The sequence below is a fragment of the Hemiscyllium ocellatum genome, chromosome 6 (assembly GCF_020745735.1).
Source record: "Hemiscyllium ocellatum isolate sHemOce1 chromosome 6, sHemOce1.pat.X.cur, whole genome shotgun sequence".
Lineage (NCBI taxonomy): Eukaryota > Metazoa > Chordata > Chondrichthyes > Orectolobiformes > Hemiscylliidae > Hemiscyllium > Hemiscyllium ocellatum.
The window spans coordinates 67890620-67910012 of record NC_083406.1 but is presented as its reverse complement, the minus strand read 5'-3'; the positions used below and the strand labels follow the sequence as shown (position 1 = coordinate 67910012).

The window sequence follows — 19393 nt, the reverse complement described above, 5'->3', positions numbered from 1 at the left end:
TAGAGCACTATCCGGTTCTTAGCATGGTTCAAGGCATTTTGCAGCCAATTAATTACTCAAAGTGCGGGGATTGATCTACAAAGCAACAATGTGATGATCAGTTAGTACATAGCAAATGTTTGTAGCAGCGAGGATATCTGTTTAATGATAATGATTGAGGAGTAATTTTGACCAGGTAGCCGAGAAAATTCCTTTGCGTGTCTTTGAGTAGAATGTTTGATATCTCAAAAAACTCTTTCCCTAAAATATGGAACCACCAGCAAGGAATTATATTCCCTGCTCAACTCGCTGACAGTGGCCCACAGAATTCCTGCTATCTTGTCAGTGAACATTTCCTCTGATGTGGTAACTTTTTCAGCACAGTGCCTTCAACTAACGTCTGTGACTGCTGTACACTAATCTAATTGAAGTATCCACATTGAGATGCAGCATGTCCAAATAAGCAAGTATAAATCATGAAATATAATTCTGGTTTTACTAATGCATAAGAAGTAATAATATGCAATAGTACTTAATTCCAATTAATCAGAGATAAATGAAAGATAGAATAATAAGATAATATCTTCAGTATTTAAGAAACAATCTCCCACAATAGTGTTCCATTGAAGGGAATGGGATTCTACACTAGTAAAATATATTTTCCAGGATTGGAAACGTTGTTCAGCCATATTTAGTACATTGCTAAACCCCAACAGAATTATGACTATACCGACTTTCACTTTTTAAAGCTCCTTTTATTGCACAACTCGCAAACAGATACAGTAAGATCTCACAATTCCAATGACTTCATTGATGAACCTCTTGGTGAGGATGTCAACAGCACATCCTCCAGAGGAAGTGCGTATCTCTGATAGCAACTTATAGATTTCCATGTTTAAGTCTGCTGTCTCTGCCCATTATAATGGTAAGTGCTGATAGTTTGACTCTTATTCTCATCTGAGTCAGTTACACTTTCTCAGTACAACACTGAAGTGTCAATTAACATTAAATATGACTTGGAGTCCTCCTTCTAGACCAGTACAAGTCCTACCACTGACTACAGATGCTACCACTGACTACAAGATTAGATTAGATTACTTACAGTGTGGAAACAGGCCCTTCTGCCCATCAAGTCCACAACGACTCGCCGAAGCACAACCCACCCAGGCCCAGTCCCCTACATTTATCCCTTCACCTAACACTACGGGCAATTTAGTATGGCCAGTTCACCTCACCTGCACATTTTTGGACTGTGGGAGAAAACCGGAGCACCCGGAGGAAACCCACGCAGACACGGGAGAATGTGCAAACTCCACACAGTCAGTCGCCTGAGGCAGGAATTGAACCCAGGTCTCTGGTCTCTGGCTAACCACCATGCCGCCCATGAAGATCGTTTATGCATCTGTAGCAAAGCAATTTTGTACAACTTGTAATTTTTTTGCTATTATTCTCAACTTAGTATCAAATTGCAAAGGTGATGAATTTCAAGGATAAGTAACTATTAAGATCAAAGCACAATAACATCATTTGGAAATAATTTATGGAGGAAATGAAACAATGAGAACTAGGATGATCAGCTTTTAGAAAACTTCATAGTAACACCCTCCTTCCAATCTGCTATGTTTAAAGTCTTGCCAGTTTAAGAATACTTATAGGATTTGAAATAAATTGTCATAGAAAGAAGTTTATCAATATTTCCTTGATATTTTCAATGAGCTTTTGCTGATTCAAAGTTTAATCCTTTTCCCTTCAGTGATGTCTCCAAATTTCTGGCACTGCCAATAGTCTCTTTTGTGTAAACTTTTCTGGATAGTCTCCCTTGTTCCCCTATGTATGTATTGTATTTCTCCACTGATCTACAAAACAGATCAATGCTCCTTCTTACAATTACACTTTGCTTATGTACATTGGAAATGTTTCCCTTTTCCATAGTAATTTGTGTTATGCAGATTCTTGAAGCAATTATACCATATTTTAGCAACATTTTCTTGAGCCATATTTTATTCCATATTTTGGTTGTTCAGTTGAACTGTCAATGCAGTTCTGGGCATAATTGTTACCTTGTTTACAAATCAGTTTATTTGTTTTACTGAAGGGTAAGGTATTTATTCAGTCTTACTCTGGAGGTTGAGGATTAGATAGATAAAGGAAACAGGAACTTGCTATGACCTGGTGAATTGAACATTCAGCTTTGAGCAATGTTCCAAAAAAAACAATTAAATTAGAAACAACAAGAATCTAGGAAGAATAAGAAAAACAAACTGGTTAAAAATCACAACAGGGTGTTGATGAAGAATGTACTGTCAAACAAATGGGTAAGTATTGAGTAAAGAACCACAAAAATTGTTCCTTGAATTTGATTGTTTCAAATTCAAGTCAATAAAATGAACACTGAAATCAAAGACATACTGCAATTAGACTAACGAATGAAAAGTTAAAATGACCACTGATTAATATAACATTTTCTGTTAAAAATGGAACTAGCTTTATTATAAATATTGAATCACTAAAAATAAATTGGAAAGCAGTCTGGAAATAATAGTAGACAAATCACTTATAATTTTAAGATAATATAAAGAAGCATTACAGGGCATGATAAAGTATTTGAGACCTTCTGGCTAGATCATTAGAAAATAAATCTGGAGAAATTGTGGTGAAGTTTTGTAACTGTTGATCAGGCAATAATGAAGAACATTATGTTTGATTTCAACCATCGTGTTCTTCTTGAAGAATTATTAGGACCAAAACCAAATATGAAAGGAATACAAATCAGTAAGTTCTGGAGAATCTTTCTTGAACTTAGGAGTCTGGACAAAGCATTTAACCTCAAGAAATTAATTCAAATGTTGAATGGGATGAACAGTAAATCCAAATTAGTTCTTGAAAGCTCGCTAAAATTGAAACAAAGTGAAAATTAATGAAATTATTACAGATATCAATAATGAGTATTTGAAATAATCTACCAAACAATTTCATGGAATCAATCTATGTTATCCTAAGCATAAAAGGTGCATTTTTGATGACAAGTTTAATAGTTTAGATGGCCTTGTTTCCCACTGGTTTCATTCTCTGAAACCTGTGAATTGATAGATAATCTGGTTAGCTAAATTTAATTAAAGTACAAAATGAAAGCAAAGACAGCAACCCCTATTTAATGTAATGAAATGTTCCAAGGTAAAGAAAATGTAATTATCACTGTTTTGGGGATAAACTGTTTTAAATCACAACTAATCATCAATAACTTTTCTTTCATCACTGAAACAATTTTGAATTGATTAGATTGGAAAATTATTGAAGAATTTGATCTGCATCATGCCTAAATGAAGATCTGAATATTTTGTAACTTACCTTTACTGCCAATACTGTAGATTGGGACATGGAATATTTTGTAATTATTATTTTTTTAATGTTTGCAGAGAACACACAAGTGATGGCTTATGTCTGAAAACATGCGGCACCGATGCTTGCTGCTGGCTGTGTGTGGATGGGCAGTTTTCATGTTGCTGTTTGTCAGTAAATTTATTACTTTAAGTCTCAGAGATAAAGAAGGTAGGTCAGAAGTGAATGATTATTTGGTTTTGCTTTCAGAATAATCAGCCTTTGGGATTTATCACATATGGTCGTAATTTGGTAATAGCAGCAATTGTACTGTCACAATTGATTGATTGTATTTTTCTCCTTCTAAACTCCATTTTAGAGCCTTCCACAGCATTTAGAGTAGACAAGTGACTAAGCTATGCTAAACCTCTGCTATGAATTATACAAGTGGCAAAAGTGTGATGTGATTGAAAGAGATTTCTTGAAAAGCTTTTGGATAAGTATTTCGAATTGACTGAAACAAACATCCCTGAAATCTGTTAAACATAATTCCTCATTGTAATATTTGCTTTATTCGCCATTTGACTTTTTAAACACCTAGAAGCTATTTGTTCCTTCAAAGTTCATCCTGACTTCTGTCCAACTTTGGCAATATGCTTATCTCTATTTTAATCATATACCAGATCCAATTAATGGGAAATTGCCCATTCACAGCCACTAATCTCACATCAGATTTGAAAAGCAGAATATTTATCTCTTATTCCTTTAAAGTAGTAATTTAAGGATAACATCATGTGACACACTGGGCAAAGCATTAGGGAGAGGAATTTCTGAAGGATCAAGTGAAGGTTTTGATGGACATGAATGCACTGAATAATTGCAGTGTATTGGTGTATAAATTGCAAAGAACTGTTTAGGTTATGTTTGCTCTTAATATTTCTGCAACAGGGTTTTAGACCATGCTTTCTCCAGTACTTTACGGGTAGAACCTAACAATACCCAATAATGCCACGATACCCAATCATACCAATGATGGAAACTTGCTGTTGATGGATTATGAACATTTTCCAGACTCTTCCTCCACCCTGATGTCTTCCTATTCCATTGTCAGGATGCACTTTAATGTTGATAAATTATTAAATCACATTTTGTTGACTGCAGATTCTAGAATGAATCAAGACCCAGTTGTCCAGGATCTAGACACCTACCTAATCCAACACTTTCTGATCCTCACAATTGTTTTCAGTGTCCTTAGTTTCTAGAATTCACTTCAGTGTTCCTGGAACCTCAAATTCCAGCATTCCTTTCCAATGCTTTCTGACCTTTGCTGTCTTTCAAATTACAGCAAGACAGTAGGACCCCATTCCAGTTGTGTAAAACCTACACCTCTTTCACAGGTCACAAAGTGGTCAGTCACTGTCCCTAATTGTATTGTTTCATGAAACCACCCTATTATTGAGGCTTTCAACTTTCAACCTTAAGTAATACCACAGCAGATTTGTAGAAATGTTTTCAGAACTTCCTGTCCACTTCCAATTCATCTTTCAAAAATAACACTTTTTATGTCAAACTTCAACGATAACAAGGGTAATACAAAAGTATGAATATTTAATATATGGAAACAAAAAGTACCAAAATCACTGTGTTTAGAGGCTGTTACTTGACCCTTGTTTTAATATGGTTAAGATTAGCAGCATAAAATAGTCAACTTTTGAAAGAATGTTTTCATTAGATTTTTGACTTTTATATTTTTTACATGATATAATGCTTTCACATGGTAAAGCATCACATCATCTGAGTTGCCTGAAATAATTGGTTTGATATTCTGGACCTTCTTTCAATTCAACTTTTAACCTCACTGTGTGGTTCTGTCGTCTCAGAGGTAGGGCACAGCAAAGAGCTGTGTTTGGAGTATTTTGCAGGTTGACGATGAGTGCTGGTAGAGGGTAAGACTGTTATTGATGCTTAAGGGAAGTGTTGGAATTGAATGTACCTAACATCTCCGGCTGCATTAGATAGCACTTCTTCTTAATTAGAAAAAGACTGAAACCGTATTAAGAAGCTGATTGCTTCTGGTGATACCCTTCTCCACCAGGCTCTGACTTTAGTTGTGGCACATGGACCAGTCAGATGGATGTACATAATTATATGCCAAGCAGAATTTTTGGTTCTATGCAAATGTCTTTCCAGATGTAATTCTAAGAGGCTGCTATACTCCTTTGGTATCCTGTTCAACAATATGAAAAGTAAATTGGAACGGGAGGTTTGGTTGGCACCTTTTCATTTTGGTACTCGACTATTGATTCTTCTTCAAGGCTGTATCTAAACTAGAGATTGGTTAGTTTAGTTAGCTAGACAGTTGGCATGCAATGCAGATTGATGCCCACAGCATAAATTCAATTTCCTTATTGGCTGAGGTCACCATGAAAGCCCCTCTTTCTCAACCTCGTCTAAATTGTGGTGAACTTCAAGTTAAATTGATCACCAGTCATCCTGTGGTCCATTGGGACTGTGGCAGCTTTTGTTAGTCATTCTAAACTGAACATGTTGCTTAGGAATAGTATCCAAGCCACAACTTTAGAAAGATAGGGGGAGAATGCTGAAAAACCTGGATAGAATGGACATGGAAATGTTTCCACTAGTAGGAGAGACTAGGACCCAAGAGCACAGCCTCAGAATGAAAGACAACCCTTTAAAACTGAGATAAGGAGAAATTGGAACTTACTGCTGCAGAAAGTTGTGGAAGCTAAATCATTTGAGTGTATTGAAGATAGAGATAGATTCTTGATTAGTAATGGGATCTATGGTTACGGGAAGAAGGCAGAAGATTGGGTTGAGCAATATATCCACCATGATCAAACGGTGGAGCAATTTAATGGACTGATTGACCTAATTCTCCTATATTGTATAGTATAGTTTAAGCTGATACTGCCGATGCACATACCATGCCTTTTCTGGATTTTCCTTAGCAAGCACTGTATCTTTTCTCTTTTGGCTTCCAAAGTTCTGGACCTCTCCAAAGATCAAGACTATAATTCTGCAGTGGACTACGGCAGCTTCTGTGCCTCGGATATGCTGCCCTGTTAATTTATATTTTAAGATAAATTTGATCAGCTTGCAGTTCTTTCTGCTCTGCTGTTGTTCCTTTCAGATCCTGTGCTTGTTATGTTAGTTTGGAGCATAATCCACAATCTGGTTCCTGGCTTGGGTTTCATAGTCCTGGGCCAAAGTATATTTCTTCACAGCTCTGGATGTTGTAGTAACCTCCAGTTCACATTGTTTTTCAGCTGTATGACCTATTCTACAAACTACCACAGAAATTCCTCTCTACCCTGCAATTCCTATACCCTTCAGATAGTTTCTGGATTCCCTACAAAGTCTGTCCATTATTTAGACAATAGTTTGGTGCTTCATGTTGACTCTGATATAGTTGACTATATCAACTTAATCCTCCCACAAAGCTTTTGACTTGAATGCTGGCCTCCCTCTTCCCCATTTACTAATAATTGCTAATTGCCTGTATAACCTAGGTCCCTTTGTAGGCACATTTGGCTATGACTAAACTGGACCTAAACTATCACATGTTCGTCTTTCTTCTTGCTTTTAAATACCTCCCGTGTTATCATTTTTCACCTCATGAGTTCTCTGCTCTTTGAAATCCCAACCCAACTCTTCACTATTTCTTAACCTTTCTACTCTCCTGCCATTCTCCAAAAAGCTCATTAAGAACACTTATTGCTGCCTCCTTACGAGCAGCATCCCTAACTATCAACTTTCCACCTAGTGCTGTGGAGAAATCTTGCCAGTTTTCTCATGTCCAACGCACCTCCTCCAGTACTTACACTTCAGAGTAACTGTTCACCTGTAAATAAATCTCATGTTACCTTAACGCTCGTTGATTATTCTATCAGTATCATGGTTTGAGGTAGTTTTCAGTAAGATATTAAATACACTGGGTCCCCACAACAAAGAAAGTGAGATCATTTGCCCTGTTGGTGATAGTAACCATCATTCTGTGTTTTGGTTTCCTGACTGTCATTCCTACGTTGTCTTGATTTTTACAATCCTGGTAAGAACCATTAACACTTAAAGAAAAGTTTGAAAACTCTATGATTAACTGAAATAAATTAGACTACATTTCATACAGTAGGATTTAAAACCAGTACTCTAACTTAATACAATAGTTATGGATAAATGAATCAGAAGGATTTAGAGGGATATGGGTCAAGAGCTGGCAAATGGGACTAAATTAGGTTAAGATATCTGGTCGACATGGATGAGTTGGACCAAAGGGTCTGTTTCCGTGCTGTACATTTCTATGACTCATTTATATATACTATGAATCCAGCTTTAATATTTTCCTTCTGTTATTTGTGATGTACTTCCAAGCTCCTGTTTTAAATGAATCAAAGATTTCTGCCTTTACTATCCTTTCAAATTGACACTTCGAGACCTCTACCATTCTCTGGGTGATAAGCTTTCCTTGTCTACCCTCTAAACTTTTTATCATTTCTTGAAATCAATGCTTCCTGGTCATTGACAGCTCTGTTAGGGTAAATAGATGCTTCCTACCCACTCTGTCCAGCCACTCATAATTTTGGACACATCAATCAATTCTGTTCTCCGCCTCCTCTGTTCCAAGCAGAACATTCCAATATTGTCCAATTGTTCATTAGCTGCATTTTAAGAGTTTCGTCAACATCCTTGTAATTCTCCCCTGAATGTTCAGGCAGGGGCTATTACCATTTAAAGAAAAATTTGAAAACTCAGTGATTAACTGTAAGAAATTACACCACAACATTTCACACTTTAGGATTTAAAGCAAGTATTGTTAACTTAATGCTATAGTTTATAACTACATATGCTGTGAGTACAATTTTAATAGTTTGCTTCTGTTATGTTAACTTAAGGTTAATTTACTTTGCCTGTGACCAACCTGAAGAAATGTCACAGCCCTGTGGAATTCAATTCTCCTCGCTGTTCTTTTATTCTCTAAAGTATAGGATTTAATTGTGATCTTTCCAATAACTTTTGGCTAGGTGGCTTCTCGCAATTATAGACTTCAAAGATATCCTGAATTTGGACATGCCTAAATTTTGCTTCCCCCAGTTTGTTTCACAGTGTCTTTACAGCTGTATCCAAGATAGCTGTTTCAGCTGACTGTTTCTCTCACAGAGCTAGGTAGCTTTCATTGTGAGGATCACTGCGGTTTTCTTCCTCAAGCTTCAAACTAAGTAACTATTTCAACTTTTTTTTCTTTCACCAATTTCAAATGAGCTGCAACTTACATATCTTTAACTGTCTTCTGGGAGAAACACCCATATGAATGAGAGAAAACTCCCTTCATCCATTTCTTGGCAAAGAGACATGCTTTAGGATGTTTCAAATAGAAACTGAAATTAATCATTTTTAATTTTAAAACAATCCCATTGATTCTGTCGTCAGTATGAATATTTTATATTTCTGATGGAGTTTACAGATCTCTTTCCCAGAATTCATAAAGGTAACAGAACTCTTTTACCAACCATTGGTCTCATCTTTCATTTAAAATGAAATTTTTCTTACCTCAAAAAAAGTTCTTTTTGAAGCATCTTCATTGCTTTCTTTGCTCAACCTGTGTCCAACCAACTTTCTTTCACCATGTGATTTCCATCTTATTTCACATTTTTGGTTTTTCGATTATTTAATCTTTTCCTCCATATAAACTACCCAATCCATATTCACTGCTATTTCCTTGTCCTTACCATCTCACACATTCTCACTGCTAACATTGTACTTCACTGTGTCTCTCTCCATTCGCAGCCTCCTTTCCACTTTCAATCCTATTTCATTCTTTGTGTTTCCCTCAGGAAAAAATGTCAACTTACATCTGCATTTTGAAAATCCCAATTGTGTAATCTTTGTCCTTTCAGTAACTATAGAAATTTTGTGTTGCCTGATTTTCTCAACTACATACTCACTTGCATTTTTATCCTAGTCTTATTTTGAGCCATTGTTCTTGTTCACTCTGGATGTTCCCCAGTCTCGACTTTATCTCTCTTCCCTTAGGTCCATTGCAGTAGATAAATTCTGGCAAAGATGACACCCGTGGTTTTTTTCAATATCACCAAAGCAAATATACAGATCCAATACCCTGGGCCTCAAACAGCTGCAGAGTAAGAGACAGAGAAAATGTCAGTCTCCGCTGAAGAGAACACTTCAAAGAAAATCATAAACCACAATACAATAATCAGTGAAGACTTGTTTGAGGAAATCCCCAATATCCTATCAAAGATGATCATGGACTTGCACTTAGTGTGGCAGAAGTTGAAGCTATAATAAAACACATGAAGAATGAAAACACCATAGGAGTAGATAAGATTCCATAGAGATTTTGAAACTTGGAGGAGCAAAGCCTACCACTCACCTCTATCAACTGTTCCTGAAAATCTGGGACAAAGAAGAAATCCCTGTCGATCTCAGAGATGCTGCTATCACAACCATCTTCAAGAAAGAGACAAAGTGGACTGTGGGAACAACTTTGGAATCTCCTTATTTTCTATTCTCAGGAAGATCATCACCCGAGTACTTGCGAGGTGTCTTTTCCCAGAATCTGAGGAAATCTTTCCTGAAAGCCAATGTGGTGTCTGACCAAACCAAGGACTTACACTGCTCAGAAACTCAGAGAATTGCCAGGAATAACACCAACCACTCTACGCACCCCTTGACCTGACCAAGGCTTTTGACTCAGTCAGTCCGAAAGTACCATGGAAGACCCTGTCAAAGACCGGCTACCCAGTGAAGTTCATCAACATCTCTATCTCCTCCATGACAAGATGTTGGCAACAATACTCACTGATGAAAGTGTGACAGAATCCTTTGAGATGAAGGCAGGGGTCAAGCAGGGATGTGTCATTGACTCCACTCTTTTCTCCATCACCAATACCATTCTTCATCTTGTCAAAAGTAAGCTTCCCAACGACACAGGATGGACAGAAAACATTTTGACCTCAATTGGTGGAAATCCAAGAAGAAAATGATGTTGACCTCAATTGTGAAACTTGACTATGTGGATGATCATGTTATCTCTGCTGTCTCAAAAGAGAATATTCAAGCCTTGCTTACAATCCTTGTGGAAGCTTTCTGAAGTACTGGTCTTAGCTTCAACATGAAGAAGATTTTAATCCTTTACCAACCCTTTCCGGGGTCAAGTTCTGGTCCATCCCTTCATTAAGATCACCAAAGATGTCCTCTCAAATGTGGAACATTTCCTTTACCTGGGGATCTGCCTCTTATCTAAGGCTGACATGGATGCAGCGATTCAACTTTATGTCCAATCAGGCTGAGAGTCTCTGATGACTGTGAGATGAGCGCTGATACCAAGATCCTGATTATAAGGCAGTTATCTGACTGACTCTTCTACATGGGTCTGGACCTTGGGACAATATACAGACACCGCTTCAAGACTCTTGAGAAGTACCATCAATGCTGTTTGAGACACGTTCTCTGTATCCACTGGCAGGACAGGCATTCTAGCATCAGCATTCTTGAAGCAGCTGATAGCATCAGCATTGAGGCAAAGATCATCAGAAAACCAACTCCACTGGACCGGCCACATGTTTAGGAAGCTGCCTTCACACAGCTTAAGGAAGGCACTCGAATCAGAGGAGAACAAAGTAAGTGCTTAAAAGATACCCTGAAGGCAACTCTCAAGAAAAAAACAATACCAATGTCAGCACAAACGATACCTTTATTCAGAAGAAGCTGACTTGGAGGAAACTGCTGGGTGATGGGACATAATTCTTCAAGAACGTCCATTGGTAAGAGAGAGTACAGAAAATGAAGAGGAGAAAAGTGTGCCAATGATCTCAAGGCCAAGGACCGCTTAAGCCTATGGGAAACACCTGCCAAATATGTGCTCAGAGATACGTCTCTGAGATTGGGCTCATCAGCCACATAAGGACCCACAGAACTCATAACAAGTGATACAGAATTACCTAGGTGGCAACTATGTTCATTAGAGAGCGATTGCCAATGACAGTAGCTAGCAACTAGTTAGCTGTTCCCCTGTATATCTAGCTGCATCACACATTGTATCATTAAGCTCTTATCATCTGTATTCCCTGTGTTCACACTTGCACAATTACCTTTGATGTTCTTAAAGCTCAAACCTGCTCTCAGCAACATCATTTGAAGACAAAGCATCAGTTTTTACTATACCACTCAGCAGTTTCTCTCCACTTGCTAAACACTTCTCCTATCTCTTGGTTCCTATTTGGCACTGAGATGAGCGTGTAACCACACATCCATGCCAACATTAGATAATGATTGGGACGTTTCACATGTTAAATGTACCATTTAAAGAGAGGTTGTTATTGAATGTAATACAGTAGGATCAGTTGATGTGTGGTTGAAGGTATGGTGCAGTGAGGTTTTATATTTATGGGACAAGCTGTGTGATGGGAGGGTTCTATTCAAAATGAATTGGTTTGCATCACTGGGTATGGATTGCCCATCCCTAACAGAGCAGTTAAAAGTCAATCACATTTATGTGAGTCTGGAGTCACATATAGGCTAGACCAATCAAGGATGGCAGCTTCTTTCCCTAAAGGACATTAGTAAACCAGGTGGGTTTTCCCAACAATCAACAATGGATTCATGGTCATCATTAGATTCTTAATTCCAGATAACTATAGGACGTCACGTTGCACTAACTGCCATGGCAGGATTTGAATCCTGGTTCCCAGAACATGCCCAGATCATCTCTGAATTAACAGTCTAGCAATAATACCAGTAGGCTAGTGTGTCCCCTAAATTATGGGAAGGATTTAACTTAATTTATCAGAGGGTGACGATGCCTTGATGAAATATTAGCGATGAGAAACAAAGTACAGAGAGGTCTGGGAAAGGCTAATAACACTCGACCTAAGAATAGTTTTGAAGTAGGAAGTATCACATTGAGAATATTCAGGGTAGTCTTAAATGTATTGAGTGTTTATGTTTGTAAAATGGCTGTTTCGAACAACAATCCTTTTTTTTAAACCATTACCCCTTGTTTCCTTGTTATTCCTATAATGTTTGCTCAAATATTTTTGAATTGTGTTTTAAAGACCACTATTGAATCTGAATCCATTATCCTCTTAGGTCGTGCATTTCAAATTTATCTACCTTTCTGACCATTTAGCCTATCTAAACCTTTCATGATTTTAAACCTAGCACAAACTACTCTTTGGACTTCTCTGTTCTAAGGAGAATACCCATTGTTTTTCCAGATATCCACTTAATTGTAGAGCCATAACTCTAGGACCATTCTCGTAAAACTCTTTTATACTCTTTCCGAAGCCACTGCACGCTTCGTAAAGTGTGGTGCTCAGAATAGACAAGGTTACTCCAACTGGGTTCAAACTAGTACTTTATTTCAGTTTAACTTCTCAGCCCACCTCTGCATTATACATCTTTATATACAGGACTTATACGTTTTATTAACTGTTCTTTTAACCTGTCCTATCTAAAAGAGTTCACCACAGCCACCACCAGATTATTCTCTTTTGGCACCCTTTTTAAAATTGTTCTACTTAGCTGAAAGGTGCACCCTCTACCCAACAGAAATGATCCCAGTTCTCTCCCAGGGGAGGTAAGACCTTACCTTGTTGCCTCTCGCAAGCCCCACATTTTTACCTTATTTCTGGGACTGCTCTGGATATGCTGCAGTCTAGCTGTGGTACTGCTGGTGGTGGCAGTGCTGGGACAGAGGAACTTTTTATTTCCTGATTGGCTGGCAACTCTTGGTGGTGGGTACACTGCCTGTCAAGACATGGAAGCCCCGTAGGCAGGCAGTTAATTGCCTGAATGTGCTTGAATTGCCTCTGGCTTTTTGAAAATGTCAGCAATGGGTCGTGCCTAACTTTTTGGCTAATGGACAGGGCCATTAAATTCAATCCATTAACTGCAATTTAAAATTACTGCATTTGTTGTACAGCTGTTTGGAATATTCTGATGTAAATATAAAAATATCAGATAATGGAACTTAAGTCCCTATAGAGTTGTATACTGTTGTTAAACCACAAAGACAGACAGCCGAACCAAATTGACCATCTCTCCATGAAGTCCCAGCTACACTTCAGCATCTGCCATCTGCTTCAGCATGATGTATGCTAGACTTGCTGGAATCAATTCTAGGTATATCCCTCATTACTGGCCAGAATCTGTTATCTTTTTAAACGTACTGTTCCCCCCTCACCCCCTGTGTTGAAGTACCTGTAGAACCCTTTGATAAGGAACCAGCCTGGAATTAACTTCTAGGCCTGGCCTCACAAGGAAACAACAGCTTGCTTGTTCTTTATTTTTGATTAACACAAGCTGCTAAATGAAATTCAAAGATCATTTTCAGTTTACAGTTTTCACTACACAACTCCAAACCAAATTGATAACAGAATAAAACAAAAATATTGAAAAATTAGCAATGGTTCTAACACTGTTGCTACTGAACTTTTCCAGTTTGTATGTCTGCAGATCAGCATTCAGGACAAGTTCCTATTTAGAATTTGTTGCAAAACTGTGGCTCACTAATGTCCTTTCGGAAAGGAAATCTGCTGTCCTTACCTGGTCTGGCCTACATGTGACTGCAGACCCACAGCAATGTGATTGACTCTCACCAATCCTCTGGGCAATTAGGGATGGCAGTAAATACTGGCCTGGCTAGTGATGTCCATGTCCTGTGAATGAATAAAATAAACTGTGGCTAGTCCTTGCTGATTGGAATTGGCTGAGAAACTCCTTGCAGGGCAACTGTTGTGAAATTTGCATCTTTTCTTTAAGGGGAAATAATAGCAAAGTTTTTGATATCTACTATGAGTTAGTAGGTGGAGAAAACATTTTTTCACACATGGTTTACTTTTATTTCAAGGTCTTCTCTTTGATGTGTAAGTTTGAAATTTAGTACAGGAATGAATAATTTTTAAACCTGAAAAATAAATTACCATTTTGATCAAGGTATTTTAACTGATGCTATTTTAAACCTATCTTACATGTTATAGTCATTTCTACTATGTTGTCTTCCAAAGCAATTTCAATGAAATGTACCAATCTAGTTGCTAGAATTAGAATTCCTACAGTGTCAAAACCGGCCCTTTGGCTCAACAAGTCCATACCGACCCTCCAAAGAGTATCCACCCAGACCCATTACCCTACCCTTTTACTCCACATTTCCCTTGACTAATGCAAGTAACTTACACATCCCAATACTATGGGCGATTTAGCTTGTGGGCAATTCACCTAACCTGCACATCTTTGAATTGTGGGAGGAAACCGGAGCACCTGGATGAAACCCACGCAGACACTGGGAGAATGTGCAAACTCCACACAGTCACCTGAGGCTGGAATTGAACCCAGGTCCCTGGCGCTGTGAGACAGCAGTGCTAACCACTGAGCCACCGTGTCATCCTAGTAACTGCCTGTTTTAATTATTTGTGAGTTGATTTTGTTTAATTTTCAGATTCATTGTTAGCTCAGTTGTACAGCTTTGAAACAGATGTTAGAATGTAAATTATGTTTCTGGTATTCATGGAACCTGTATAATACAATATTTTATAATGAAAGTCAGTGCACAGGACAATTCATTGATAAAAGAAAGACCAAAACATTTTCGAATATATATGGTTTTATTTGCTTGTTTAATATATATCTTTTCTACACTTTTATGTTAATGAAACACCCCAAAATGCTTTATGAGGAATGTTATGATTTGACACTGAACCATATAAGCTGATATTAGAGAAGCCTAGCCAAAGAGGTGGCTTTTAAAGAGCAGTAGAGTACAGAATAATCCCTCCAGCCTGTCGAGTGTAGGCTGACAAAAACTGTTCTCATTCTACTTTCCAGCACTTGGCCCACAGCCTTGAATGACATTTCAAGTGCTCAACTAAATGTTTTTTAAAGTTGTGAGATTTCCCATCTCAACATCTTAAAGAAGGAAATAAAGGCTTAGGAAAGGAATTCAAGAGTTTAAGAATTAGGTAATTGAAGCTATGCCCATAAGTGGCGGGAATTTGTAATTAGGGTTGCTCCAAAATCCAGAGTTAAATGAGTGCATCATGGAGGGTTATGGAGCTGGAACTCATAACATACGGGGAACGGCTAGGCCTTGAATATAAAAATGAGAATTTTAAATTGGGGCACTGTTAATCCATCTATACTTTTCACTGCCTTGGGAAGGCAACCATCATAATCAAAGACCCCTCCCACTCCAGCTATAATCTCTTCTAACCTCTTCTGTCGAGCAGAAGATACAAATGATTAAACCCACATACTAACAGATTCAAGAACAGCTTCTTCCCCACTGTTCTCAGACTTCTGAATGGAGCTCTTCAATTTTAAATTTAAACATTGATCTTGCTCTTTGTGCACCTTCTCTGCAGCTGTAAAATTGTATTCTTCGCTCAGTTCTGTTACTGTGATGCACTTTGTATGGTATGATCTGTCTATACTGCATGCAAAACAACGTTTTTCATTGTAGTTGAGTACATGTGACAATAATAAATCAAATCAAACTAATATTTAATCTGGATTCATATTGAGTGGCCTTGATAACACTTTAGTGACTTTATTTCTTATATATCAAAATGAGAATGAGACAAATCCGTATAGCAGCCTTGTCAGTTCCATTCATAAAACCACAATATACCTGTGTGCTAAAGTCCAATTGCTAGGAAGTCACAATGGGAGTGCTTATTTAAAATAAACACAACACTGATTTTGCTAAATTTTCAGTGAACACATATACTTGCTCTCAATTAATTTAGGTGAGCAAAAGTTATTATTGCTTCCACATGTTATATAATGCTAATAATAAAGATGAAAAGGTAAGTTACTATGTCTATAAAGATTGATATTTTAAAACTGATTTTCACCCCAATCTATAAAATGCACCAATGCACAACATAAAGGACACTTACTTCCGTTGTTCACAGCAATAAATGAACAATTGCCATTTGAATTGATAATGGACAATCTGAAATCATTGATGAAAGCAATAGTTAATGACAGACTTCACTGTTGTGATAAATATGAATTCATAAAATACAACCTGAGGTCATTGGTGTACATGGTAGTTACTAACAGACTGCACTAGCCTGACGTGTGAATTGAATGTTCAATTTTACAGAATATGGTATTAAACCACAAATATTGGATAAGACTGTGACTAAAAAAATCAAGCCTCAAGAACGAACTTTGCATACAACTAAGGTAAGAACAGTAAATTCTTTTTTTTTGTCCTTTTGAGAACAATTGTCACATTTTTGTACTGATACTAAGTTGTCATAAATTAAAGCTTTGCATGGTTATGAGCTAATTTAAATTAGCAAATTAAGATTATTTGGGAACAAAAGATGTTATAAGACCTAGTTTGTAGCACCAACCACTGATGTATATACCAAGAAACATTATACAGAACCAACAATAACAGCTTATATTATATAGTGTCTTTAACGTAATAAAATGTCTTGAAGCACTCATGGGACTACCTGTATTATAAAACCAATTTAAGTTTGTGCCATATGAAGATTGAGAGCTTGAAGAATTCAGTTCTTCAGCCCTTGGCAGTGGCCACAATATAGGATTGAAAGGAGAAAGTATTGTATGTGATCAATCATTTAGAATTATCTCCGGCAAATACAGTTCCATCTAGACAAATAACAGTTAGAGAGGTGTTGAAATGGAATAACGTGGATAACTGTGTCAAAGGCTTTAGAGAGCTCAAGAATGAACAGCTTGAACCATCTAAAGCCTGTGTCATAATCACATGCAGTGCTGCTGTGACTTTGATAAGGTCTGCTTTAGGTATTTTGGCATGGCCAGAAACGTATTGGTGTGATTGAAATATAGCATTCCAGGAAAGATGGGTGCTTTAGTCCAGAAAGCCAGCTGGTGAGGAATATTACTGGAGCCAAATTTTGCAGTCTTGAATTAGCAGTTATTTACTCAGTTATAGATTACAAGCAGACACGTCCTAACTTAACAGTCACTATACAAGTCTGATTACTTATAGCAGCACAAATTAATCCGCAACCCTATCCCTTATCTGCAAGTAAACAAAATGATTTAACAATTAACAGTAGGACATAGGAGCAGCAATATATAGTCATAGAGGTGTATAGCACGGAAACAGACCCTTCAGTCCAACCCATCCATGCTGACCAGATATCCCAACCCAATCTAGTCCCACCTGCCAGCACCCTATTCATATACCCATTCAAATGCCTTTTAAATTGTAATTGTAATTGCAATTGTACTAACCTCCACCACTTCCTCTGGCAGCTCATCCCGTACACGTACCACCATCTGCATGAAAACATTGCCCCTTCGCTCTCTTTTATATCTTTCCCCTCTCGCCCTAAACCTATGCCCTCTAGTTCTGGACTCCCCTACCACAGGGAAAATACTTTGTTTATTTCTCCTATCCATGCCCCTCATGATTTTAAAAACCTCTATAACGTCACCCGTCAGCCTTTGATGTTTCAGGGAAAACAGCCCCAACCTGTTCAGCCTCTCCCTATAGCTCAGATCCTCCAACTCTGGCAACATTCTTGTAAATCTTTTCTGAACTCTTTCAAGTTTCACAACATCTTTCTAATAGGAAGGAGACCAGAATTGCACGCAATATTCTAAAAGTGGCCTAATCAATGTCCTGTACAGCCGCAACATGACCTCCCAACTTCTGCGTTCAATACTCTGACCAATAAAAGAAAGCATACCAAATGCCTTCTTCACTATCCTACCTACCTGTGATTCCACTTTCAAGGAGCTATGAACCTGCACTCCAAGGTCTCTTTGTTCAGCAACACTCCCTTGGACCTTACCATTAAGTGTATAAGTCTTGCTAAGATTTGCTTTCCCAAAATGCAGCACCTCTCATTTATCTGAATTAAACTCCATCTGCCACTTCTCAACTCATTGGCCCATCTGATCAAGATCCCATTGTAATCTGTGGTAACCTTCTTCACTGTCCACTACACCTCCAATTTTGGTGTCATCTGCAAACTTACTAACTATACCTCTTATGCTCACATCCAAATCATTTATATAAATGATGAAAAGTTGTGGACCCAGCACTAATCCTTGTGGCACTCCACTGGTCACAGGTCTCCAATCTGAAAAACAACCGTACACCACCACCCTCTGTCTTCTACCTTTGAGCCAGTTCTGTATCCAAATGGCTAGTTCTCCCTGTATTCCATGAGATCTAACCTTGCTAACCAGTCTCCCATTGGGAACCTTGTCGAATGCCTTACTGAAGTCCATGTAGATCACATCTATGGATCTGCCCTCATTAATCCCTCTTTGTTACTACTTCAAAAAAGTCAAGACCTTAGCACAATTTGGCAATCAAAGAGTGGAAGTCATAGTAGAATTTACCCTTGACATCAGAATTTCTTGGTAGGGGACATGCACACTATTAGTGTTGCTTGATAGAGATTGCAATGAATTGAAAAGGGATTTTGCATCAGCCTTTGCTGTAAGGGAAGCAAGAAACATCCCAGAAGTAGTTGCAAATCAGAAAATGGGAGGGAGGGAGGAACTCAGGAAAATTATAGTTACCACAGATGTAGTACTGAGTAATTTTTTTGAGTTGTGGGTGACAGTGCCTGGATCCTGATGTACTTCATCCTCAGGTTAAAAAAAGAGTAGCTAGTGAGATAGTTGATACATTAGAAGGGCAGAACGGCCTACTCCTGCACCTATTGTCTATTGTCTATCAGTTTAATTTTTTGAAACTCCCTTGATTTGAGGATGGTCTTGTCAGATTGAGCGATAGCAATGTAACCCCTTTATTAAAAATGGAGGGAGACAGAAAGCAGGAAACTTTAGCATAGATAAATTGTTTGAAGCTTTTCTAAAAGTAGTTATAACATGATATTTAGAAAAGTTCAAGATAATCAAGCAGAGTCAACATGGTTTTGTGAAGGGGAGATCATGTTTAAACAGTTCTTTGAGATGGTAACAAATGCTAAGGTAAAAAGGAACCGGTAGATGCACTGTATTCAAGATTTCCAGAGACATTTTGATAAATGCCACACAAAGGGAATTCATCATCATGATCATTGGTGGTCCCTCGCAG

General features: G+C 37.8%; 1 protein-coding gene across 2 annotated transcripts in view; it reads left to right on the top strand.

The window, feature by feature from the left end:
- chst10 (carbohydrate sulfotransferase 10) overlaps positions 1-19393 on the top strand; it is a 59864-nt gene that overhangs the window by 11957 nt on the left and 28514 nt on the right. For both annotated transcript variants that reach the window (XM_060826634.1, XM_060826635.1), the window contains 2 exons: positions 3396-3528; positions 16439-16521. In XM_060826634.1, coding sequence (XP_060682617.1) covers positions 3417-3528; positions 16439-16521 — 195 coding nt within the window. In that variant the 5' untranslated portion in view covers positions 3396-3416. The remainder of the gene's footprint in view (positions 1-3395; positions 3529-16438; positions 16522-19393) is intronic.